General features: G+C 46.8%; 1 protein-coding gene across 2 annotated transcripts; it reads right to left on the bottom strand.

Annotated features, from left to right (window-relative positions):
* Positions 1-25: 25 nt before the first annotated feature.
* abcc10 (ATP-binding cassette, sub-family C (CFTR/MRP), member 10) lies at positions 26-27,375 on the bottom strand. Of its 2 annotated transcripts, XM_056585813.1 has the most exons (25): positions 26,637-27,375; positions 24,898-26,275; positions 24,348-24,575; positions 23,773-23,929; positions 22,998-23,167; positions 22,694-22,773; positions 21,789-21,960; positions 21,167-21,265; positions 20,474-20,663; positions 19,894-19,971; positions 18,257-18,460; positions 17,652-17,790; positions 17,015-17,207; positions 16,368-16,711; positions 15,449-15,618; positions 15,053-15,213; positions 14,442-14,695; positions 13,457-13,602; positions 12,947-13,044; positions 12,024-12,136; positions 9,834-11,408; positions 8,430-8,482; positions 7,903-8,023; positions 7,539-7,708; positions 29-7,409 (listed from the first exon to the last, which is right to left on the bottom strand). In XM_056585813.1, exons 1-21 carry the CDS (start codon positions 26,810-26,812, stop codon positions 11,273-11,275), a joined length of 4,686 nt encoding a protein of 1,561 aa, XP_056441788.1. In that variant the 5' UTR covers positions 26,813-27,375; the 3' UTR covers positions 29-7,409; positions 7,539-7,708; positions 7,903-8,023; positions 8,430-8,482; positions 9,834-11,272. The 2 variants fall into 2 exon arrangements, with proteins under 2 accessions (XP_056441787.1, XP_056441788.1); XM_056585812.1 differs by lacking the exons at positions 12,024-12,136; positions 12,947-13,044; positions 13,457-13,602; ... (15 more) ...; positions 24,898-26,275; positions 26,637-27,375 and having other exon boundaries at positions 26-7,409; positions 9,834-10,104.
* Between the last annotated feature and the right edge of the window lie 71 nt (positions 27,376-27,446).

Genomic DNA, 27,446 nt, shown 5'->3' with positions numbered 1-27,446 from the left:
TAAAACACAGCAGAGGTCACCCGGTCGGTTTACATATATAAATATATTTACTTTTATGATTTTACGGTTTACTTATGCGAATAAATATCTAAACAAAATATATCTATAAAAAAAAAGGATGCCTGGGTTTTGGAGACATTTGCTCTGTGGTGCCACTTGATTCAATGAAGCACAATTTGTTTAATATCATTTTTATTAAAATATATAACAAAATACACTTTAAGTACATGCTTATCAGCCAGTTAAAAATATACATTTCAACGTTTATATTTCAATTTTGATAATGAATACAATGCACCTGTAATCCGGTTGGGTTGTTTTTGGTTTGTAAATCGTAAAAGAATGTATATTCAGCAAACAAAATGGCAGATTATATTTTACACATACTCTTATTAATACACCCAATTTTAATATTTGGAAATATTCAAGAAATAACTTAAGAACTAAATTTCCAATCCTTAAAAAAACATTTTGTGACATGTCAAATGTTTACATTGAATTCCCAAATGTTAACATTGATGATGACAATGAGTGCAAAAGTACATATTTTATAATACATAACGCAAATATATTGAAGAAATATATACAAAAGGTTTAGCAACAAATATAGGGCAACAAATATGTAACACATGACACATGAAAACTGGCTAACTGTGTTTAGAGATAGTCGTACTCTTTGTCTCCTATATGAGCTTAGAAAACCAGAATGTCGAGCCGTCTTCATTTGCATCTGGAACCTCGAGGTCCATGTTGGGTGGATTGAAGTCGAGTCTCCCCAATGTGTTTGGTCTGCGGTTTTGCATAAGTCCATTTTGCCCTTGTGTGGGGAAAACTGTAACAAAATAACCCTCGTCAGATGGTTTTCTATGTCCTGTGGGCAGCTTGGCGCTGGGCTGCCTGGTCCTCCTCGGTCCCTCAGCAGACCTTCTGTAAACCTGATGTCTTGGGTCCCGCGGGTCCAAATTGAACCCTGCTGGGGAGACTCCATAGCCCTGGCTTAACCCACCCCCTGACTGGTGCCTGGGGGCTGCTACGTTGAAACTCGGACCCCTGAACCCCCCTGAAACCCTGCCCATAGCGGGATCTCGTTGGGGTGCCCTGGACCTGGGGACATGATCCCTTCCAGTGAAGTCATCGATGTTGAGATCAGAACCAAAAACATACGCATTGGGATCAGAACCATGGCGGTATGGTTGATTGTTGTGGCCGTGACGATCGCCCCTTGGGTGTATCTCAGGAGACATTCTATATTGCAAGTTTACATTGCCATCTAAACCCGGGGTTTTCCTGCCTGTAAGATCTGACCTCTGACCTTTATAAGAGGGCTTGTTATAATGCAGTGCAGGAGCATCAATGTCAAGAACTGGAGCTCTCATGTTGAACTGAGGGCTTTGGATACTGGGCCTCATTCTGTTGAGGTCTACATTTGGAGCACTTGGAGCTGCATCAAAGTCCATATTAGATCCAGCCTGAAAGTTTGGGCTCCCAAATTGAGGCTGTTTAAATCTTTTATCAGGGAAATCAAGGTCACGTTGAGGAGCCTGGATATTTCCTGAGGGTCTCTTTACATCAGTATATCCACCTTGGATCCCTGCTTTTGGCATTTTGACGTTCTTTGGAGAGCCCATGCCTATTTGAGGGGCATTTAGGTTAAATTTAGGTGTGTTCATTTCCCCTTTTGGTAGTGAACCAGAAAGACCCACGTTCGCCCCTTGAGGGGTCCTCATCCGACCAGATGGAGCATTGATTTCAACTTTTGGGCCCTTCAGACCGGGGCCTTTCAATTTAGAAACAGAGAGGTCCATGTCTGGTGCGGTTGCTTTTGGTCGAGAGAAACCGATGTCTGGCATTTTGAACTTCCCCTCTGGAGTGTCTACAGACATATTTGGTAGTCTTGATGAAGACATATCAAAACTTGGGGCATCCAATTTTGGTCCAGAAAGACCCAAATTAGGCTTTTTAAATTTGCCATCAAAATCACCATCTGGTAATTGAATTACAGCTTTTGGACCTTTAATGTTTGCCATTGGCATGTTGAAATCTACATCTGGACCATCTATGTTGCCATCAATGTCAGGTCCTTTAATGTCGGATAAGCCAATTTTGGGCATTTTCAAGTGGGGCATCTTTAACTTTGTTTTGGGTGAACTAATCCTCACATCTGGAGATTTCACATTCAATTTAGGAGCTTTAAGATCCATTTTTGGCAAGTCCAATTTCGGGGTCTCAATTCCCCCTTCTGGCAATGTACCTGAGAGACCAAATTTGGGCATTTTCAGTTTCCCTGAAGGAGCATTAATGTCAATGTTTGGGGCACTGAGGTCCATGTTGGGCTTTTTGAGATCAAAGTTTGGCATATTGAGGTCTGGGGGATTTATTCCAGCACCAAGTTTAGGACCTGAAACATTGAAATCTGGGGAATTTAGGTCAAAGTCAGGACCATCTAGCTTTGGTCCTGAAAGTCCAAAGTCTGGCATTTTCATATTTGGCTTTTTCAATTTAAGTGACGGGCTGTCAATATCCACATCTGGCATTTCAAATCCAGCTTTAGGACCTTTGAGGTTGACATTTGGCATACTCATATCTAGATCTGGACCATCGAAGTTGCCACCAACTTGTGGTCCTTTTAGATTTGGGAGGTTAAATTTGGGCATCTTCACCTTAGGCATCTTAAACTTTGTTTTGGGTGAACCAATGTTCATGTCTGGAGTATTCATACCCAATTTAGGACCTTTTAGATCCAATTTTGGCAAGTCCAAGTTCGGGGCCCCAATTCCCCCTTCGGGCAAGCTGCCAGAGAGATCTAACCTGGGCATTTTGAATTTCCCAGAAGGAGCATTCATATCAATGTTTGGGGCACTGAGGTCCATGTTGGGGCTTTTGAGATCAAAATTGGGCATATTGAGGTCTGGGAGATTCATTCCACCGCCAGGTTTAGGACCAGAGACATTGAAATCAGGGGACTTAAAGTCAGGGCCATCCAACTTGGGTCCTGAAAGTCCAAAGTCTGGCATTTTCATATTTGGCTTTTTAAATTTGAATGATGGGCTGTCAAAATCTGCATCTGGCATTTCCAATCCAGCTTTAGGACCCTTGAGGTTGACATTTGGCATATTCAAATCTAGATCTGGACCACCTATGTTGCCGTCAATGTCAGGTCCTTTAATGTTGGGTGATCCAAATTTTGGCATCTTCAAGTGGGGCATCTTAAACTTTGTTTTGGGTGAACCAATGTTCAAATCTGGAGTGTTCAAATCCCATTTAGGACCTTTTAGATCCAATTTTGGCAAGTCCAAGTTCGGGGCCTCAATTCCCCCTTCGGGCAAGCTGCCAGAGAGATCTAACTTAGGAATTTTGAATTTCCCAGAAGGAGCCTTCATATCAATGTTAGGGGCACTGAGGTCCATGTTGGGGCTTTTGAGATCAAAGTTGGGCACATTGAGGTCTGGGAGATTAATTCCACCGCCAAGTTTAGGACCAGAAACATTGAAATCAGGGGACTTAAAGTCAGGACCATCTAACTTGGGTCCTGAAAGTCCAAAGTCTGGCATTTTCATATTTGGCATTTTCAATTTGAATGATGGGCTGTCAAAATCTGCATCCGGCATTTCCAATCCAGCTTTAGGACCCTTGAGGTTGACATTTGGCATATTCAAATCTAGATCTGGACCACCTATGTTGCCATCAATGTCAGGTCCTTTAATGTTGGGTGATCCAAATTTTGGCATCTTCAAGTGGGGCATCTTAAACTTTGTTTTGGGTGAACCAATGTTCAAATCTGGAGTATTCACATCCCATTTAGGAGCTTTTAGATCCAATTTTGGCAAGTCCAAGTTCGGGGCCTCAATTCCCCCTTCGGGCAGGCTGCCAGAGAGATCTAACTTGGGCATTTTGAATTTCCCAGAAGGAGCATTCATATCAATGTTAGGGGCACTGAGGTCCATGTTGGGGCTTTTGAGATCGACTCTGGGCATATTGAGGTCTGGTGTATTTATTCCACCGCCAAGTTTAGGACCTGAAACATTTAAATCAGGGGATTTGAAGTTTAAGTCAGGACCATCTAACTTTGGTGCTGAAAGACCGAGATCAGGCATTTTCAAATTTGGCTTTTTAAATTGAAATGATGGGCTGTCAAAATCTACATCTGGCATTTCAAATCCGGCCTTGGGACTCTTAAGGTTGACATTTGGCATATTCATATCTAGATTTGAACCACCTACTTTGCCTTCAATGTCAGGTCCTTTAACTTTAGGTGAGCCAAATCTTGGCATTTTGAACTTGGGCATCTTAAACTTTCCTTTTGGTGAACCAATATTCAAATCTGGAGTATTCACATCCCATTTAGGAGTTTTAAGATCCAATTTTGGCAAGTCCAAGTTCGGGGCCTGAATCCCCCCTTTTGGAAGTGTGCCAGAGAGACCAAAATTAGGCATTTTCAGTTTCCCTGAAGGAGCATTAATATCAAAGTTAGGGCCACTGAGGTCCATGTTGGGGCTTTTGAGATCAACTTTGGGCATATTGACGTCTGGTGTATTTATACCACCGCCAAGTTTAGGACCAGAGACATTGAAATCAGGAGACTTGAAATCAAAGTCAGGACCATCTAACTTGGGTCCTGAAAGTCCAAAGTCTGGCATTTTCATATTTGGCTTTTTAAATTTAAATGATGGGCTGTCAAAATCAGCATCTGGCATTTCCAATCCAGCTTTGGGACCCTTTAGGTTGACATTTGGCATATTCAAATCTAGATCTGGACCACCTATGTTGCCATCAATGTCGGGTCCTTTGAAGTTTGGCGAGCCAAATTTGGGCATTTTCAAATCGGGCATCTTAAACTTTGACTTTGGTGAACCAATGTTCAAATCTGGAGTATTTGCATCCAATTTAGGAGCTTTCAGATCCATTTTTGGCCAGTCTAAATTCGGGGCCTCAATTCCCCCTTTTGGCAGTGTGCCAGAGAGATCAAACTTGGGCATTTTGAATCTCCCTGAAGGAGCATTAATATCAATGTTAGGGGCATTGAGGTCCATGTTTGGGCTTTTGTAATCCACTCCGGGCATATTAAGGTCTGGAGGATTTATTCCACCGCCAAGTTTAGGACCAGAGACATTGAAATCAGGGAAGTCAGGACCATCTAACTTTGGTCCTGAAAGTCTTAAGTCTGGCATCTTCATATTTGGCTTTTTAAATTTAAATGATGGGCTGTCAAAATCCGCATCTGGCATTTCCAATCCAGCTTTAGGACCTTTGAGGTTGACACTTGGCATATTCAAATCTAGATCTGGACCACCTATGTTGCCGTCAATGTCAGGTCCTTTAATGTTGGGTGATCCAAATTTTGGCATCTTCAAGTGGGGCATCTTAAACTTTGCTTTGGGTGAACCAATGTTCACATCTGGAGTATTCACATCCAATTTAGGAGCTTTAAGATCCAATTTGGGCATGTCCAAGTTCGGGGCTTCAATTCCCCCTTTTGGCAGTGTGCCAGAGAGATCAAACTTGGGCATTTTGAATTTCCCTGAAGGAGCATTCATATCAATGTTAGGGCCACTGAGGTCCATGTTGGGGCTTTTGAGATCAAGTCTGGGCATATTGAGGTCTGGTGTATTTATTCCACCGCCAAGTTTAGGACATGAAACATTAAAATCAGGGGATTTGAAGTTAAAGTCAGGACTATCTAACTTTGGTGCTGAAAGACCGAAATCTGGCATTTTCAAATTTGGCTTCTTAAAATTAAATGACGGGCTGTCATAATCAGCATCTGGTATTTCTAGCCCTCCTTTGGGACCCTTTATGTTGACATTTGGTATATTCACATCTAGATCTGAACCATCTATGTTGCCATCAATGTCTGGTCTTTTTAGGTTTGGGAGATTTGGCATCTTAAATTTGGGCATATCAAACATTCCTTTGGATGATCCCATGTTAAGATCTACTTTTGGAGCTTTAAGATCCATGTTTGGTAAATCCATAGCAGGAGCCTTTATGTTTGGACCACTGAGGCTCAGGTCTGGTGATTTCAATGTTGGTGTATTGATGTTCAGGTCAAGAGCATTCAAGTCAAAATTAGGCATGCTCTGTGAGGGCATTTTGAATTTCCCTTTGGGTAAATCAGCGTTCATGTCTGGAGCATGCAGGTCTAGATTAGGAGCTGTGAGATCAATGGTTGGTGTGTCAATTCCAGAAAACTCTAAACCCTGAATCTTTGGAGATTTTGCACTTGCATTTATATCAACATCTCTTTTCTTTGGTAATGTACCAAATAATTTGAATTTGGGTTTTTTGACCTTAGCAGAGGGAGCACTTACTTTTGCTGAGGGCATTTTCATCTCCATATCGGTGTTAACATTTAGCTTGGAGAGATTTACATTAGGCAACTCATAGTCAGGAACTTCTACTTTTGATCCAGACAATCCAAAACTGGGCATTTTCAAATCTGGCATTTTGAAATTTCCAGAAGGGGTACCAATATCCATACTCGGTTGCTTGAGTTTAGTTGACTCGAAATCAAGGTCAATGTCAGTTTCCAGATATCCAGCTTTATTCTTTCCTAAGCTGATATCTGGCCCCTGTAGATCTCCACTATAACCACCTTCTTGTGCTTCGGGGCTAGAGAGACCAAAGTTGGGAATCTTGAACTTTGGTGTGTTCTGGCCTGCGTTGATGTCCAGCCCTGGAGTATTAACAGTTTTGAGACTGAAGTCAGGTGATTTGAGGCCAGCATCAATATTGAGATCTGGTCTTTTGCCTGACAGCCCAAATGAAGGCATCTTGAATTCTCCAGAGGGTGAATCAAGATCTAAATCAGTTTTTTTTAGGTCTACCGTGGACCTTGTCAATGTAGGTAACTCAAAGTTATGTAAACCCATATTAGGGTTGTCCACATTTAGGGGAGGATTCCTAAGTTTCTTGGAAGGTCTGACATGAATAGCACCTGAAGAGATTTCTGGGACGTTTATATCTGTCTGTCTGGTTATGGCTCCATTAAGACCCAGGTCTGGAATTTTAAATCTTGGCATTTTTAATGATTTTTTAGATCCTTCAATTTCTATTTTTGGTGCATTGCCATCAAAGGTTGGGTCACTGATCTTACCCTCGGTCGGATATATTTCCAAACCAGGAAGACTTCCATTGGAATGACGCAAGTTTAGTTCAGATTTTGTTTTCAAATTGAGGTTTCCGTCTGCTGTCGGTGTGTCCATTCTGGGAGTCTTTGTTTTGAGTAATCCAAAATCAACGCCAAGCCGAGGAATTCCACTGTCAGTCTTATGGCTTAAATTGGATAACTCTGGTCTGCTTCCTTGAGGGTGTCGCACTCCATCGCTGGAACCACCCACACCTCCATGGCCATCCCTCATGAACCTCTTGATCTTTGCATTGTAGAGTCGGCTATAGGAGTCGTTCAGCATCTGGAACAGAAAGACCCCTTTTTTGACAATTTGACCATACATGTATCTGACATATACATGATTTAGTGACAGTGGTTCACCATGAATCCCCTTTAGCAGTGACTTTATCATGGGATTAATTGGACTAACCTCTCCTGGGCCCTTGGAGACTGAATCCAGGTTGCCGAGACTCTTGCTCATGTTGTTCTTGGTGAGGACTTGCATGTTGTTGTTAAATGGTTCCATCAGCTTCAGTACTTTCAAAACCTCCTCTTTGGACAGTTCATCAAAATTAATCGATGCACCCACAATTTCATCCCCTGCAATTCAAACATTATGTGGTCACGAAAGGTTGCTTGGAGTTTTCAAGGTCTCTTATTGTGCATATATGTATGCATACCACAAATATAAACATATAACATACATATTTCTTAAACAAGGTGATAACATTTGGTTTATAAAAGCCACTGTTCATCAGACTCTTTTTCATGGCAAACAACATCAGTGTTCCTACCTTGGTGGAGCCCCTGATTGGAGGAGGACCCAACGCCAATGCTTGAGACGACCAGTCCCCCGCTTGCGGACTCCTCCAGGGTGAGGCCGTCCGACATACTCCTCCCTCGCCGATGAGTTGGCTTGGAAACAGAAGAACATGTCGTTTAAAACACCCATCCATTTAACGCTGAACAGGAACTCCATCATTTCATCAATCAATCATCATTCATAGAGTGCTTTTTACAACATTTCAAAATAAATAACACAAAAAGGAAACTAAAATATGAGAATTCACAGATACATTGATCCATTACTAAATAAAAAAGTGTAATAGTGTCCATTAAAAACGTTCTATTATTAAAAAAAAAGTTACAAATATTGACAGATTGTTCCTCTGGCAGACTGTTCCAGAGGTGCGGAAGCCAAACACTGCCTCCTGTAGGTCTCAGTGACCGGTGCCCTGAGGAGCGATGAGGAGGCCAGAAGACCTGGGCGAGCATATTCAAGCACATCTTTACACCATGACACTCTGTTAGGCTTTCATACCATGATCTCCGTCTTCTGCTACTGTGGTGGGGATGAATCCATCTGCATTCAACCTGCAGGAGTCAAAGGCCGAACATTCAGTGTGCAGCTAGCACAAGACATATTAGCATTGAAGAGCTGGAGGGACTAGAAGTAAATGCATGTCGATTCAATAGTGGATCCGTCTATTGAGTAGAGGTTCAATAGATTATTGACAAAAATACTGAACATCAAGTACTGGACATGGTTTTGAGATATCAGAGGCATTCTGAAGGAATTCCAAGTTACTCCCTGGGAACAGGTCAAACCAGGATTGGACCCCACCCTCTCATTCCTGGGGTAGGACCGGTACCGGCACACCCTGTCTTTAATCGACAGTGACATGACAGTGTGATGTCTGAATAGATGATTACTGAAGGTTCAGGCTTCGACTCAACAACAGACAGACCAGTGAAACCAACTCCTGAAGCTGTTTACCATTCAAGTCCTTGAATGGTAAAAGGCTTCAGGAGGTAGCTTCACTGATAGCAATAGTATTATTACCAACGTTATTCTAACGGCTATTCTGCAAAGCTAAATTCTGACAGACCAAAACACTCAGACCACAAACGACTGCAAGTAATGCAAGGATATTTAGAAATTTTCTTAGCAACCGAGTGTGATAGTTCAGCAAATTAGTTTGAGTCTGTTTTTCACAACTTCAGTAACTATTTGTGTTTTCCATGATTTCCATTAACAGCTTGAACTGAAGCCGTTTGTTTAATATTGCACTATATAGGCTATTGTGGTTAACAAACCACAGATCTAATATCTTGGTTTTCCTTTACCAAGATTACCAGAATCATGTGACAGTTATAGCTAACACCAGAGCTATAGCTAACAACAGAGTTATAGCTAACACCAGTTAGTTATGACCAGTGTTGTTTACATTTAGAAGCCCCAAGCAGTACAAGTATAGTATGTATTATAATATTATACTATCATAAGTAGAATACTAGTTCCTAATAAAGTAAATGTATAATATGTGTGTTATATTATGTATCATAATCCTAGCAGAATATTCTAGAGTTTAGGAGCATTATAATATGCGTTATAGTAGGCCTACTATTATAATTTATTAATCTAATTCTAGTTCAGAGCATAGTATTCAAGATTATATTATAATATTCTATCATTATATTATGCATTATAATAACAGCTCGGAACATTATAGTATGTATTTCAATGCTAGTCCGGAGTATTGCAGTATTTATCATAGAAAGTATCGAGTATCATAGAAATCAGTTTGACAACTCCAGGCTTGACCGATACTACCAACATGACGTCGTCATTCTCAGGCAATAAAGTTTAAAGTCCAGCAGACATACCTGCACTATAAACGCATGTACAGACACACAATGTGAGGGAAAGACGTCGTACTCTCACCTGAGGCCTGGGGTCTTCCTGGAGTTCGGATGATGGTAGGATGCTGTGTGTCGGGTGTGCGCCTATAAGTCTCTGTGCCTCCCATAGTGATCTGCACACTGACAGCGGCTCCACATCGCTCCACTCTCAGAGCTGGAGAAGAAAAACTGGTTTGGCCTCATACATCCCGCCTGTTGCCAACCGTGTACACAAACACCCGCCCTCATCAGTGGACACACCCATAACACACGTGAGCATACTCGCACGATCCAGCTGTTTATGTCAGTAACGCATATACATGCAACCACAGACTTTAGTCGCTTCCTCACAAGTATAGAACACACACACCAACACCCACACCCACAAATACACCCCCAGACACACCTAGTATTGGGACACACAACTTTAACAACATATAATTCAGGAGACAACGCCTTCATGGAGAAAAAAACACACCAACAGAGCACACCTCGCATCAGGGCGTACACACGGAAGCGCACGTGAAGATATGCTTACAAGTTCCAGGTGGGTGGGGCAGCCATTTAGTCTCAGTTGAGTCATCTGGCTGGGAAACGTGTGAAAGCACAAAGAGAACCAGTAGAACATAGAAAGTAGCCAGGTATATAAAGCGTGACACCGCCACTGCTGGAGACCTCTGGTCTGACCTCGGAAGGCGGCCATGTTGGACGGTCCACTATTTTATTAGAAGATTTGTCAGCATGTCACGCAAACATGTCAATAGAGATACTGAACACACACACTTCTTATGATTTCAAACCTGTTTTTAATAGTTGGTTGAAAATAGTGTTAAAGCTAGCTGTGTAGTGTCTGGAAGGTTGAGTGCCCAATAAAGAAGACTCTGTGTCCGAAACAACTATCCCCTTATAGATATAAATCTCTATCTATATTTCAGATCTGCAGTATTTGACAAAACAAGTCTTTCATTTGAAGTTGCGTTTGAACACATAAAACCCAGAGCCCAGACTGTTTGAACGGCCGACAGTCGGCCTGTACAGCCCTCTTATGGGAGAGGGTAAGCACAGCAAGACACCAGTCAATCCTTCTCTCTAGAGCAGCTGGCCTGTTCAGTAAGTGTTGAGGCGTTGCCTCGATACCAGACAGTGCCACCGCAGTGGATGCTCCCGGCCAGGAAACCTGCAGTACATCTTCTTGAGGTAGTGTTCAGGCGTAGATGTTAGATGTAACGGATCAGAGTCTCTCTCCAGTCTTGGTTTTTCATTGTGAAAAAGGACAGTGGATTTATGTTTGCATTTCTTATTGTTCTCAAATGTTGTTCTGTATTATGCTTCTTGCTCAGACTGTTTGGAACCAGCTGAGGACTCAAACCTGCAAACTGATTGGTTGGCTTAGGTTGCCTGCCAGAAGTAGTTTGGACCACAGACGCTGTGATTGGTCAGATAACGATGTCCTTCGGCAGGACCACTCCTGCCTCCTCTTCCTCACTCGTCTGCCCCCCCAACCAGCCTGCTGAAAAGAGACTGGTCGTTCTGGAGCAAGGCAGCCGGGGCGTCGAACTCCACCACCTTCCCAGCATGCATCACCAGCACGCGGTCTGAGTCCATGATGGTGTTGATCCTGGGTATAGGACACAGAAAGCCATTTTGAGCCTGAGGGCAACCGAGCTAACGCGAGCCTGAACAAGACAAGATGTTGTTGGGCTATTTATAGATGTCAGAAGCTCCTTTATTTAAGTTCAAAGGTGCGCATGTGTTTTCGCTCGCACACAAGCCCATTATTTCCATACACTTATGTAGACAAAGAAAAAGGTGTTGTTGAAATGACTGTTATTTGCCGATATTGTAAGCTAAACTATCGGCTCTAGGCTTCCGACAGTCTACAACAATTTAGTCGTTTAGCAGTCACTTTATCCAAAGTGACACACACTGAGTTCAAATACAGATTATTAAGGAGCAGCTGGGATTAGACAGTGAGGTCAGATACATGTCATTATGGAACATGCAGGGGTAAGACAGTGGCTTCAGACACAGATCATTAAGGAGCAGGTAGGGGTTAGACAGTGAGTTTGAATACATGTACTTAAGAAGTAGGTAGGGATTAGGACTGCAGTATACTCTTTATTTTACTTTTATTACATTGTACCTGTGTATAATGTATACAGTAGGAGCCATGTATGTACAGCCCTACCGGTGTATAATGTATACAGTAGAAACCATGTATGTACAGCCCTACCTGTGTGCGATGGTCAGGACCGTCTTGTCTCTGAACTTGTCTCTGATGGTCTCCTGCAGCAGTCGGTCTGTCTGCTGGTCTACACTGGCTGTGGCCTCATCTATACACAGAACCTGCAGAACCAGAACCAATACAACACACCAGCTCAGTACATAGAACCTGCAGAACCAGAACCAATACAACACACACAGGTCAGTACATAGAACCTGCAGAACCAGAACCAATATAACACACCAGCTCAGTACATAGAACAAGAACCAGGTGTATACACAGAAACTACAGAAACAGAACCTACAGAAACAGCAACAGGTCTTTCCACAGAACCTGCATGCCAGTACTAGGTCAATACCAACAACCTACAAAACCAGCTCAATACACAGAGCTGAAAAGAAGAGCTGTGCTAGGCTAGGCCATGATAATATATGCTAGGGAAGGTAATAATAGGCCATATAATGCTAGGATGTGCTAGTTTATACTAAGCAAGCATAGGTAAGGCTAGAGAGCTGCAAGAACACAGGAGAACATGGGAGAACACAAAATAACATAGGGACACAGAAGAACATGGAAGGACATGGGAGAACGCAGAGGAACATGGGAGAACGCAGAGGAACATGGGAGAACGCAGAGGAACATTGGAGAACGCAGAGGAACATGGGAGAACACAGAGGAACATGGGAGAACGCAGAGGAACATGGGAGAACACAGAGGAACATGGGAGAACACAGAGGAACATGGGAGAACAGAGAGGAACATGGGAGAACGCAGAGGAACAGGGAAGAACACAGAGGAACAGGGAAGAACACAGAGGAACAGGGAAGAACACAGAGGAACATGGGAGAACACAGAGGAACATGGGCCAGGCTACACCTGGTTCATGTCTTTGGTATTGAGCTGTGTGGGGACACCATGAGGTCAGGTCTTACGTTGGCCTCGGTCAGCAGAGCTCTGGCCAGACAGAGCAGCTGCCTTTGGCCCAGGGACAGACGACTGCCCCGGTCCCCCACCTCTGCATCCAGACCACCTGGAACACACACACACACACACACACACACACACACACACACACACACACACACACACACACACACACACACACACACACACACACACACACACACACACACACGCATAAATAGTAAGCGGGCTACTTATGAACCATCCACTTGTAGACGTCGTCTCATGTGCTTATCGGACGGTAAACAATAACGAGCGTTAGCCGATGGTCTGGAGATTGGGGGGACAGCTTCCTCTAGGAAGCCTACAGCTAGACTCTGGATAATGTGGGTCTGAACCCATGTCCTCAGAGCTGGGAGTCCAAACCCCTAGTCCGCCCACATGACAATAACACTAATATACACTAGTATACCACCACAACACTATCCTTCTATCTGTGGGGTCGTTCTGTGGTGACGTCTGAAGGGGTGCCCCCTCACCCATCCTTGACACCAGCTGCTCCAGGTGACAGTCCTGCACGGCGGCCAGCAGCCTTTGGTCAGGATGGCGTCCGCAGGGGTCCAGGTTCTCCCTCACACTCCCGCTGAACAGGAAGGGGTCCTGGGGGATGATGGCCAGCCTGGACCTGCCAGCCAGCAAGCACAGCGTTAAGCCTAGCCGAGGGCAGTCTAGCATAGCCTGTCCTAGCCTAGCATAATTGACTGTAGCCATAACCTACAATAGCAAAGCCTGCAGAAGTCGAGCATATTGTACTCTAGTCCAGGGGTTCTCAACCACCGGGCCGCGGACCGCTACAAGGCCGCCGAGCATTGGCCACCATGCCAAAGAGATTCAGAAATAAAGCCTACTTAAAAAAAAAAAGAGTATATATATATATAAATAAATGAATAAATAAATAAATAATGATATGCTTATTGCATACTGTTAAAAGACAATGAAAAATCTAAGCTTTGTTTTTATTGGCTTGTTGTTCACAAAGTATTTCACAGTTGTGTTGTTATAATGTTGGGCTGTTACTGTCTATTAATAATAGTGTTTTTTTATTCTTAATAATGGTCCTACCATGTATGTGTTCAATAGATTAGGTGAGGCAGGCATATAATGGTTTGTTTCCTGGTCGCGGCATTAGCAACCCCTACTGGTTGGTCGGGGCGCCTGCATCCCCCCCCCCCCCCCCCATACCGGGCCGTGAAAATAGCCTAAACAATACTTACCTAGCATACAATAGCACATCGTAGCGTAATATAGCCTATTACTAAGCATACTCCTACCTTATTGTAGCCAATCAAAGCCTTACAAAGCCTAGTGTAGCATAGCCTTACCTATGCTTGCCTAGCATAAACTAGCCCATCCTAGCAATATATAGCCTATAAGTACCTACCCTATCGTAGATTATCATAGCCTAGCCTTGCATAGCCTAACCTGTCCCCTCACTGCCCCCCAGCAGCAGACCCCATCAGCTACCTGAGTTGGGCCAGGCCCAGGGTGCTGATGTCCAGGCCGTCAAGCAGGATGGCCCCCTGGTTCAGCTCCACCAGGCGGAACACGGCCAGGAACAGGCTGGACTTGCCGGAGCCGGTGCGCCCCACAACGCCCACCTTCTCCCCAGGGTGCACCCGCAGTGTGACCCCGTCCAGGGCGTTGGTCAGACCCTCCCTGTAGCACAACACCGCCCCATTGAACTCCAGCTGGCCACGCTCCGGCCACGACGCCGGGACCTGGACCAGGACACGCACTGTGAGGAGGTTTCTGGTTCCTAGGTGGCCTTTTTCACACTACAATACACCAACCAACAAAGTGTGATATGTGGTGGTGGTGACGGTGGTGGTGGTGGCGGTGGTGGTGATGTTTTGGTGATTGTGGTGGTGGTGGTGGTGTTTGCGCTGGTGGATGTGATAGTGGTGATGGTGGTGGCAGTGTTAGTGGTGATGGTGGTGGCAGTGTTAGTGGTGGTGATGTTTCGTGATTGTGGTTGGGGTGATTGAGTTGGTGTTGATTGGGGCTATGGTGTGGCTATGGTGATGGTGGTCATGGCCATGGTGGTAATGTTGGTTGTGGTGGGGAGGGTGTTGGACCTGTGGGTTGTGGTCCTGGGGTTCGGTGGGCAGGCAGGTGGAGTACTCCTCCGTCCGCTCCACGCTCACCATCTGCATCTCTGTCTGGGTGAAGCTGAAGATCAGCCCTGACAGCAGGCCGGTGATGGAGAGGGAGTAGGAGAGAGAGAGTCCCACCAGACCTGGCACACACACACACACACACACACACACACACACACACACACACACACACACACACACACACACACACACACACACACACACACACACACACACACACACAGTTATTCAAAAGGCTCTTTTACCTAAAGCATTTCACAGGCTTCAGATGCAGGTCTTTAAGGAGCTTGGATCAGGAGAAGGCGAGTATAGAACCAACAACCCCTGCAGAAACCATGACGACCGTGTGCTCACCTGGGTCTACAGAGCCGTAGCGGTGCTGGAGGACAGCGATGGTGCTGATGCCGGTAACCAGGGCGACCCCGACCAACTGCAGGCGGATGTCCAACCACTGCATGGCGGCGTTGCTTAGGAACAAGCAGCGCTGGTTGTTGTCCAGGCGTCTCACGCTCTCCTCCTCAAACCTGTGGTCCAAAAAACGTGCAGGAGATCAGCCAATCAGATGCCTCCAGGTGTGGACGGACAAGGAATCCCTGGACCAATAGCAGCTCTAGTGGATCCCTGGTAGGAGGGAACCTCCTCTGTCATCCTTCTTCAAGTGTCTTCCCTCTGGGTTCACGGTCTATTTTACATCTGTTTTTGCATAGGTCTACAACCTATTTATGTAGTAGAAATTGCATAATTTGTCTAATTGTGTGACTTGTATTTTTATATGATTTTTGAAATCGTAATCTTCTACAGTCCTGGACTGCTGTGGCACCCGAATCTTCCTACTGGGCATAATAATAGCAACTTCTCTAATAATACCGGAGCATACCCGGCAGAGGCGTGGCCTACCAGGAGGAGAGGGTGTGGCCTCACCCGGCAGAGGCGTGGCCTACCAGGAGGAGAGGGTGTGGCCTCACCTGGCAGAGGCGTGGCCTACCAGGAGGAGAGGGTGTGGCCTCATCTGGCAGAGGCGTGGCCTACCAGGAGGAGAGGGTGTGGCCTCACCTGGCAGAGGCGTGGCCTACCAGGAGAAGAGGGTGTGGCCGCACCTGGCAGAGGCGTGGCCTACCAGGAGGAGAGGGTGTGGCCTCATCTGGCAGAGGTGTGGCCTACCAGGAGTAGAGGGTGTGGCCTCACCTGGCAGAGGCGTGGCCTACCAGGAGGAGAGGGTGTGGCCGCACCTGGCAGAGGCGTGGCCTACCAGGAGGAGTGGGTGTGGCCTCACCTGGCGGAGGCGTGGCTAGCCCGGATGGTGGCCAGGCCGCTCAGCGTCTCGGAGAAGTGCGAGTAGAGGGGCGACAGCGTGACGCTGCTGAGGCGCTTGAGCTCGCGGGACGAGTGACGGTAGAAGCGCTGGGTGCGGTGGTAGAGGAGGGCCAGGGGCAGCAGGGCGGCCAGCACCCAGGGGAGGCTCCAGGCCATGACGGCCAGGGTGCCCGCCAGGCTGAACACGTTGGCCAGCAGGATGTTGAGCACGAAGGGCAGGCCGTCGTCCACGCCCGACACGTCCGAGGAGAAGCGGTTGAGGACGCGCCCCGTCGGGGTGGCGTCAAAGAAACCCATGGTGGCCTGGGAGGAGACGGAGACGAGACGCAGGTTGATGGGATGGTGCAACAGCTGGGAATGGACCTTTGTGGTGCCCTGCTCGTGGTGAAGCGAGGGCAGTGGGTACTCCGTGGGTTTCAAACCGGCAAACCTAAAGAGTCATTTTTTGTCTAGAACAACACACACACACCCACCCCCACCCCCACCCCCACCCCCACACCCACACACACACACACACACACACACACAACCCAGACAGCTGGCTTAGCTCTTTGACCGAACACCAACCGCTCCCCAGAGGACCTACGACAGCGAGGACCTCCTCACCTGGAGGACGCGGCCCAGCAGGCGGTCGTGGACGGCGGTGGCGGCGCGGATGGCGCCGTAGGCGAAGAGGAAGGCCCGTGCGGCCGTGAAGAGGGTGTTGGCGGAGGCGATGGAGGCGTACACCGTCAGGTAGAACTTCACGTCCGAGCTGATGTTGGAGAAGGGGGAGGCTGTCGGGGAACACAGCGGGGCCCTGGAGGAGGTCCGGACGGTATCAGAACATTAACATGAGCAGAAGGTGTGAACAGCACCTAAGGACGTTGAAGGACCACAACATATCACAGAGGGATGGGTCCAGCACACACCTACCAAATATCTGGTCGGGAACATGTTAAATATCAGAAGGAATCTTAAAGTCTGCTGGTTAACTCAACTCTTATCATGATTATCAAAAATGTATTGTAGGGGTGTGGTCTGATAATAAACGACAATAATTCAGTAGATGCTTGACACTCCCATTAACTTTTTCTTTCCTCTTAATAAAATACCTAACTGTGATAAAAAAAAAGCACTTCCATGATCTACAAGTGTTCCTATTGGACCAGTAATCACCAGCCATAGACTGTAACTCCAGTCACTACGTCTTCCTGTGTAAACTCTACGGTACTGATCCGCTAACAAACTCCAGGTAACCTACGTCAGTCCCCCAGGAGAGAAGAGCAGCAGGTGGGGTGAGGTGATGGCCTCTGTGTAGGAACCATTGCTCCATGTGGAGCCGTTGTTCCTCAGCTCTGATATCCAGTGTGACAGCCACCAGTCAGACACGTTCTTAGAGGCTGAGGGAGAGAGGAAGGCAACTGCTGTTTGGTACTCACTCACTATCCAAATATGGCCAGTTGTTAAAAAAAATACTAAACTTAAAAGGTTTACACGTCAATAGTACACCTCATACTAACATTGCATGTCCAACAAACAATCAAGATTTATCACATTGACTGCACTTCAAAAATGTGTAGGTCAAAACTCAGTTCGGATAAAAAAATGGAAGTTCTGGCTTGTATCATACAACCAATCCAAATGGAATTGTTTTAATGTTTTAGGATTAGAGAAACACTTTTGAAAGAACAGCAGTCTGTTCAACTGAGTCAACTGATCCATTAAAGTTGGACTCCTTTCTAACGACAGCACAGCTGTGATTCCTGCAGGACCTCCATCCCGTAGCTCCAAACTGAGAAGTTAATTTGCATGTTTTGCCCTCTTCTTTATATTTTTAAGGATGGAGTGGACAGGTGTGGTCCGTACCTTGCATGAGGAGGAGGGACAGTAGGATGGTTGCGGCCAGGGCTCCTCCCACCGCCCGCCAGTACGCCCGGTACACCGCCCACGCCAGCCCCCCCGCCTCCTTATGCTCCTCCCCCGACCGGTCTTCGTCCTCCTCCACCATCACCAACTTCTCCTCCACCTCCAAACTGGAAACCCCCTCCTCCAGCTCCACCTCAGCACCACCTGGCAGCCCCACCCAGCAGAGGACAGACCAGACAGTGTGAGGCTCTTATTAATCTGTTCTGTTATGGGTATTAATTAGGTATTGATTGTAGAGACAGGGCACTGCCCTGTCTCTACAATCAATACATTGATTGTGTTGACTGTCGTTGAGTGGACGGATCTAATGTAAAAGTGATGAGTGGTGCTAAAGATGCTGGTGCTAGTGATGGTGATGATATAGAGATAAAGAGGCTGGTGCTAGTGATGGTGATGATATAGGTGATAAAGAGGCTGGTGCTAGTGATGGTGATGATATAGGTGATAAAGAGGCTGGTGCTAGTGATGGTGATGATAGTGGTGATAAAGAGGCTGGTGCTAGTGATGGTGATGATAGTGGTGATAAAGAGGCTGGTGCTAGTGATGGTGATGATATAGAGATAAAGATGCTGGTGCTAGTGATGGTGATGATAGTGGTGATAAAGATGCTGGTGCTAGTGATGGTGATGATATAGGTGATAAAGAGGCTGGTGCTAGTGATGGTGATGATAGTGGTGATAAAGAGGCTGGTGCTAGTGATGGTGATGATATAGAGATAAAGATGCTGGTGCTAGTGATGGTGATGATAGTGGTGATAAAGATGCTGGTGCTAGTGATGGTGATGATATAGGTGATAAAGAGGCTGGTGCTAGTGATGGTGATGATAGTGGTGATAAAGAGGCTGGTGCTAGTGATGGTGATGATAGTGGTGATAAAGAGGCTGGTGCTAGTGATGGTGATGATAGTGGAGATAAAGATGCTGGTGCTAGTGATGGTGATGATATAGGTGATAAAGAGGCTGGTGCTAGTGATGGTGATGATAGTGGTGATAAAGAGGCTGGTGCTAGTGATGGTGATGATATAGGTGATAAAGATGCTGGTGCTAGTGATGGTGATGATATAAAGATAAAGATGCTGGTGCTAGTGATGGTGATGATATAGGTGATAAAGAGGCTGGTGCTAGTGATGGTGATGATAGTGGTGATAAAGAGGCTGGTGCTAGTGATGGTGATGATATAGGTGATAAAGAGGCTGGTGCTAGTGATGGTGATGATAGTGGTGATAAAGAGGCTGGTGCTAGTGATGGTGATGATAGTGGTGATAAAGAGGCTGGTGCTAGTGATGGTGATGATATAGAGATAAAGATGCTGGTGCTAGTGATGGTGATGATATAGGTGATAAAGAGGCTGGTGCTAGTGATGGTGATGATATAGAGATAAAGATGCTGGTGCTAGTGATGGTGATGATAGTGGTGATAAAGATGCTGGTGCTAGTGATGGTGATGATAGTGGTGATAAAGATGCTGGTGCTAGTGATGGTGATGATAGTGGTGATAAAGATGCTGGTGCTAGTGATGGTGATGATATAGAGATAAAGATTCTGTTGCTAGTGATGGAGGCAAAGGTTTTGAAGGTTACCTTTCTGCTCAGCGTTGCGGTCATTCCTGTGCTGTTTTGGACCCGCCTCCACCAGGGGCAGGATTTCCGATGGCGTACCTGTGATGACATCACCAGGTGGTTAAAGCTAGGGTAAGCAATTTATTTAAGAAGCATTTTTTCTTTTTTCATATTTGTTGAAATTCTCTTTACATCCCAAAAGAAATGATCAATCAATCGAAAGCTCAGACCCAAAAGGTATCTGTGGCTGTCACAGGCCTGTTCAAAATACTGTCCAATGATTACACAAGGCTTCCACAAGGCTAGGTAGAAAAAATGCTGTTTTTAGGGTGTGGCTTTGGTGGGATGCCAAGAGGGACGGTTGGGATATTTTCAGTTGGATACTTTCAAAATCTATGTTACGTGGCTGGTTTCTCCAAATTGCCTACCCTAGCTTTAAGGATGGATTCTGAGACCTTATATTCTATCTACTACTAACTTCGCTATGATTGTGTTCAGCACAACACAGTGAACTCATAGAGGTGCAGTATAACCACATATTTCCCTGTCTGTCTTCAGCAGCCAGTGAAGTGAGACAGGTGCAGCACAACATCATGTCTACCTGTCTTGACGATGGTCCCGTTGTCCATGAGGACCACCAGGTCCGCCCGCTCCACAAACTCTATGCGGTGAGTGCAAAGGATTCTGGTCTTTCCCCGCAGGATTCCCATGATGCATTTCTGCATCAGGTGCTGAGCCACCTGGGCGTCCACGGCAGCCAGCGGGTCATCCAGCAGGTAGATGTCCTTCTCCTGATTGGACAAGGTAGACCATGGGACGCATTGAGCAGTAGAAGTGCTACTGAGTCAGACTTCTGGAGACCCCCCCCCTTCTGGAACATCTCACAAGATGACTAGCAGTTGCACTGATCTGTGATAATCTCACAGCCTGAACACACCTTGCTGCGATGTACCATTGTTATGGGATTCAGAAAGCAATGACATGTGATTAATCTACTGTAACTGTTGGCAGTACCACAAATAATCCATATTTTTTCGGTTACTATCCTTGTTCTTACGATTCTTAAAGCTACTCTGCAGTCTTTACAGACTATACACTTGTCACTTTGGACACATGGATTTATAGGCTCTTACAGGGAACTCAGATACAATGATTCATGTGCTGTTACAGTGAACTCAAGATACATTGACCCACGCTTTTGCAGTGAACTCAGGTATATTGACTCATGCTCTTGCAGAGGCTCTTATTTCTTTAAGGTACAGTTTGGACACTGGGGATCGAACACAGAACTGACCATGTAGACGGCTCTGGCCAGCGCCAGGCGTGCTTTCTGACCCCCGCTGAGGGTCACTCCGTTCTCGCCCACCTCCGTCCGGTCTCCCTGGGGCAGCACCTGCCATGACAAGACAACTTGTCAACAACTGTAACAGCCACTGCCTGTATGTTGCTGTCTTGTTTTCCCTCTAGTGTCATGTGCAGGTGCCGGTCAATTGAACGGCACCTGCAACCATTTTCATCATCATCCCGCCTCTACCAACCAGCTCATCCGATTCCACCAATCACCTCATCAGTTCTCAGCCAGGTGAGGCCTGCGACACATGTAAAAGCCAGTTTTGTTGGGCTAGCTCTCTCTCACCTTTTGGTCTGCCGAGGGTAAACCCGTTAACATGTTTTATGGAGAGTTTGGAGGATTACTAGATCCTTTGATATCATATATACTTGTTATTATATTTTATTATATATTTTGTCACAGTTTCCCTTCTCCCCCTGCTTTTGTTTATTGTGAACCGTGTGTTAGACGTTAGCGTTTGCAGAGATAAGTGGGGATAGAGCAGACAACATAAGACTAACGCCAGACCGACATGACACGAACATGCAAAGAACATGAAACAATTATGAGACGGAGGGCGTCTTACGTTGAGGTCCTCGGAGAGTGCGCAGGCCTCCACGACCGCCTGGTAGAATACAGAGTCGTACTTCCTGCCAAACAGGATGTTGTCGCGCACCGTAGCATGCTGGATCCAGGGCTCCTGGGTAGCCAGACCGAAGCCGCCCTCCCGGCCCACCACGTGGACCGCCCCACTCAGCCTGGGGGGGTAGAGCTAGAGGTCAGTGGTCCGCATGACAACAGCTCCAACCGCAAGCATGTTCTGGACCCAAAGCACAATGTTCACTACCATGAAAGCTACTATGCTCCCACAATATTACCTTCAAAGATTGAAGAACAACTGGACATTAAGAATAGAATAGAATAGAATTTTATTGTTGTCATTGCACATGTTACAGAGCAACGAAATTACCAGTTACATTCCGTCCAAGAAACATAAAAGACAGTGTGGGGAGACAGGACGGAGAGACTGTCAGGCGCTTGTTCAACAAGAACCATGCGGCCCGCGTTAGATAAGAAAGTTTAAAAAGCTAAACAAGAGGGTAACGAGAGGGTAACGAGTAACGAGAAGTGAACCTAACCTATAGGTCTACGCAAAGCATCAATATTTAGAATATTATTATTAAATTAGACGACCACACATCACTGTGTTGTCATGGTGGCGTCATCACTGTGTTGTCATGGTGTTGTCATGGTGGCGTCATCACTGTGTTGCCATGGTGGCGTCATCACTGTGTTGTCATGGTGGCGTCATCACTGTTGTCATGGTGTTGTTATGGTGGCGTCATCACTGTGTTGTCATGGTGTTGTCATCACTGTGTTGTCATCACTGTGTTGTCATTGTATTGTCATGGTAGCGTCATCACTGTGTTGTCATGATGGCGTCATCACTGTGTTGTCATGGTGTTGTCAGTGTGATGTACTGCAGCCTACCTGGTCAGTTCTCCAGTAATGGCTGCCAGTAAGGAACTCTTCCCACAGCCCACTCTCCCCACGACCACAACCAGAGAGCCCTGCAACACACCGCAACACTGAGATCACTCATTTGTTGAGCATCAGGTTTTTCCATTGGATATGGTCAATATGAATGTATAACTGTACTTAAGCATTTGTGTGTGTGTTTATTCATGCCTGTGTGTGTGTGTGTGTGTGTGTGTGTGTGTGTGTGTGTGTGTGTGTGTGTGTGTGTGTGTGTGTGTGTGTGTGTGTGTGTGTGTGTGTGTGTGTGTGTGTGTACCTTAGGTATGCTGAGGTCCAAGGCATGCAGCAGAAGGCTCCCGCTCCCCTCTCCAGAGCCCTCATCTCTTCTAGGCCCAGGAGGGTCTGACCCCCCAGGCCCCCCGAGGCCCAGCCAGGAAAAGGACCCCTCGCTCAGCAGAACTGACGTCTGCTGGTCCTCTGGGGCTGCTGAAGAGACAGTGACAGAGACACACACACAGTTGAACTTTAACATCTGCATTTGAAGGGTTAAAACAGGTGAAACCTTTTTTACATTTTACAGGGGAAGGGTTAAGACATACACACTGTTGTTTCTGAAGAATCCAGTAAAGCATTACCACTTTCATTTCACTTTACTATCCTGTATGTTAGGGCTGCACGATTATGGGCAAAATCATAATAACGATTATTTTGGTCAATATTGAAATAACTATTATTCAAACAATTATTTTTGAGTTTGAAAACATGATGTATTTATTCAGCATGTCTCTCCCAAAGAACACTTTTAACTGAGAACTATTACATTTCTACTTAAAAGAATACACAAAATGGTCAAAAAGAAAAATGTTCAAATCCAAAATAATGTAGAGATATGTATCCAGCTGTTCTGCACTTTCTGTGAAACATGTAATAAAAAAAAATAATAATAATAAAAAAAAAAAATTGAAAACTCGATTATATTTGTGTTGTGATCATTTGACGTTAAAATCCAAATCAGGATCGAAATTCAATTCTTCGCCCAGCCTTACTGTATGTGCATGTAATAAATACATGTCATGAAGTATTGAGCCTACCCAGGCTATAGTAGGCCTGCAGGTCCTGGTTGGGCAGCTGAAGGAAGCGCTGGATCCTCTCCAGGGAGACGTAGGCCTCCAGCACCCCGTTGAGCACCCAGGGGAAGCAGTTCAGAGGCAGGATGAGCATGCCCACCAGGGCCAGGGTGGTGAACACCTGCAGGGGTCAGCATAGCCATGGTTACGGTAAAACCAGCATCACCATGGTTGCCAGCATCACGCATAACCATGGTAACAGCACAACCATCACGTATCACCATTGTTACAACACAACCATCAAGTATCACCATGGTAAGATCCCAAACAGCATCACCATGGTTACATCACAAACAGTGTCACCAAGGTTACAGCTCAACCAGCATCACCATGGTTACATCACAGACATCATAATTCATCACAACGGTTACAGCTCAATGTGTATCATGCATTCGTGCTGTAACCGTGGTTACAGCACAATAAGCACATATATATAGATAGTTTTATTTTTTCTCTATTGGCACTAATTCCACTCAGGAAAGATTAAATGGTCTCCAAATGCGACAATTTTGGTGTCTTGAGGCCTGCTGACGGAGTACCTTGGTGGCGGTGAGCTCGTGTCCCAGCAGCACGTAGGTGAGGAAGGTGAGGATGGAGACGACCACAGGCAGCGCGGCCCAGGTGTACACGCACACCGCGTCCAGGTACTTGATGGTCTTCAGGTGAGACAGCTCGCGTTGGCGGCAGTCTGAGATCTTGTGGGCAAAGTGGGGCTCCCAGGTGTAGAACTTGATGACGCGGACACCGAACAGCAACTCGGTGACCAGCTGGGGGCGGAGGACACACACAGTCTCAGTAGGACCACCACAAACACAGCACATCAGTACCCCACCCTCGGGATAGGGTGACCTGATCCGCAGGTTGGATACAGGGAGATGCCTGACCTTTACGCTATAGAATCATATATGACAAAGTGTCTCTACAAAATCTTTAACAAGTTAAAATTAGGGGTTGGGAACCAGTGCTCTAAAGCAATGAAGACACTGCAAGCAGAGAGGAAAGCCCTCTCTGGTGAGACAGAGAACAAGTGCTCTTCCTCTGCGTGCGTTAGTAGACTGTAACCTGCCCGGCGGTGTAGAGGGAGCTCACCTTGACACGGCTGTCCTTGTACCGGAGCATGTGCTTGTTGTTGTCCAGGATACGGGAGGCCAGCAGTTTGTTTAGGGGGACGAGGAGCAGGGCCACGCCCAGCCCCCCCAGGAAGGCAATGCCCACCTGCAGGTGCAGCAGGTAGAGGGCGATGGAGAACTGCACGGGCAGACTCCACAGCTCGTGGAAGCTATTGCAGAAGTTGACCACGCGGTCTGTGTCGGTGCTCATCAGGTTGACCACCTCGCCGAGGGAGAAGCGCGCCAGCCCTACCCTGCCCACCCGCAGCGCCTTGCCGTAGATTGCCGTGACGACGGCCGCGCGCGCCGACAACGCCACCTTGGACACGTGAAAGCCGTAGAGGTTCCTGAGGAAGGCAGAGAGCAGCGAGCTGGAGAAGAGCCCCAGGGTGACCAGAGCCCCCCGACTCGGCGGGGCGTCTGGGTCCTCCATGAAGCCCACCAGCTGGCCGAGAAGCAGGGGGCCGGCGAATCCCAGCAGGTTCCCCACCAGCTTTAGCACTCCCAGGGCGTAGTACCACCACCCAAAGGCCCGGTGAAGCACCCCCAAGAGACGCACGTCCCCGCCCAGCTCCGGCAGCGCCTCCTCCTGAGGGAGGGTCCGGCTGCCCGCCGGGAGGTGCCGGCTGACGGGCCGGGGCCACTCCCCTCCTCGTGCCCCTCCCCCTCTCACCCCGGCTGACGCCCCCTGCTGGCTGGCCTGCCAGCACCTGTAGAAGTGCCTCGTGACCACGCCGGTGCGGAGCGCCCTGGGCAGGTGGTAGACGTGGCCCAGCCCGTCCAGCTGCCTGCGGCGACCTCGCTCCAGCAGCGGGTCCAGCCAGCGATAGAACAGGCGGGAGAAGTAGCCGCTGCCGTCCTCCGCCACCATGGCGCCCGTATCGGGGGGGGCACTCTCCAGCGCGCCACCGTCATCGACGCCGCTGTTGATCTGTAACTCATAAGCGGCGCCGCTGTAGACGCACGGGAAGGCCCACGCTAGGAGGTACGCAGCCAGAGGGAGCGTCCGGGCCGCGGCCAGAATGAAGCGGGTTAGTCTGAGCGACTGGGTAGGGTCCAGAGTGGTGCTGGCGCCCGCCACCAGGGTGAACACCAGGTTAGGAACAGAGAGGAGAACCAGCAGAACCAGCAGCGTGGGGCCCCGTCTGTGGCTCCACGCCACGGACACCTGGAGAGCCAGGGAGGCAGCGAGGTGGAGAAGCCAGGCCAGGAGGGCACAGCCGTCGGCCAGGCAGTCCAGGTACAGGTGGACCTGGCGTTGGAGGCCCGCCAGCACCAGGTCCACAGTGAAGAGGAGGACCAACAGCAGAGTCGAGACCAGCCTGAGGGTCCAGCCATACTGAAGGATGGGTCTGCGTCTGGGAGGAATCCACGAATCAGGAACCAGGACCAATTAGTACACACAGAGGAGCTGGGGTGGCTACCTTCAACTATAGAAGCTCTTCCGTCCATATTTTTGCCATAGAGGTGTTTAATTTTGCTGAATATTATTGTTAATGCCACCGTTATCACATCTAGAATTTTATACCACTGGTTTTACAGAACCATAAATATGTTTTAGTTGTCTTGGGTGGCCGCAGACAAGACGACAAATTGTGGGTCAGAATATCGGTCTATTATCAAAACCATGCAAAATATCTAGAATATAATTTATGATTACAAATTAGACATTATAGAGCTCCACACCCTGGAATTGGTTCTTCTAGTGTTCCTTCTTACCGTGGGATGCTCAGGTAGAAGGCGCTGCAGACCGCTAGGCCACTGTGGGGCAAGACACCCAAAACCAGCTGGTTGAAGCAGGGCACGATGGTTCCGTTCTGCCAAACGGGGAATGGGTTCCCGGCGTCGGTACCACAGAGACCCGCAATCAACTCAGCTGGGTCGAACCCCCCCATTCCAATTCCTTTATCGGCCTAACATGCTCACAGACAACAGGAACTACACCGTGGCATGTGAACAGCACTTGATGATACGTATGCACAGCGAGGGTATTCTTTCGTTTCTCAGGAGACTGTTGAAGAACATTGACCATGTAGCTAGTAACAAGAACATGGGCTGTTACTTCTACTTGAAAGCCCCAGAAAGGATAGATCAATATACATAACAACCGTGCTGTATGTCTAATCAAGTTACTCAAAAAGAAAGAGCAAGAGTGAATTTAAATACTTCTGAAAAAGGTTTCATACGGAGGTGTCATGCCTCCCTTTTGCTTTTGTTCATGTTTTATATCTTCTGTTCTGGGCATGTAATATTCAGAGCTCATGGGTGAGAACCCTCGTGCTTATACTAATGTGGTAATGGCTGATTGTAAAAGCTCAAATTGTAAATATATTATACAATGACACATCTCAAAATATAAATACAACTCTGACACCGGTTGGTTGTTTACCTCCGGGAGGAAGCAAAGTCGATGCTTGATGACGCATCAGTTTCCTTTCAAAATAAATGCCCCTTGACGTAACAAATATTTTATGACTCCACCACTTCAAGGTAGTAAATAATGTACTCTTTTAAATCTAATACTTTTCA

Source organism: Gadus chalcogrammus, chromosome 3 (genome assembly GCF_026213295.1).
Source record: "Gadus chalcogrammus isolate NIFS_2021 chromosome 3, NIFS_Gcha_1.0, whole genome shotgun sequence".
NCBI classification, from domain to species: Eukaryota; Metazoa; Chordata; class Actinopteri; order Gadiformes; family Gadidae; genus Gadus; species Gadus chalcogrammus.
This window is presented reverse-complemented; position numbering and strand designations above follow the sequence as displayed.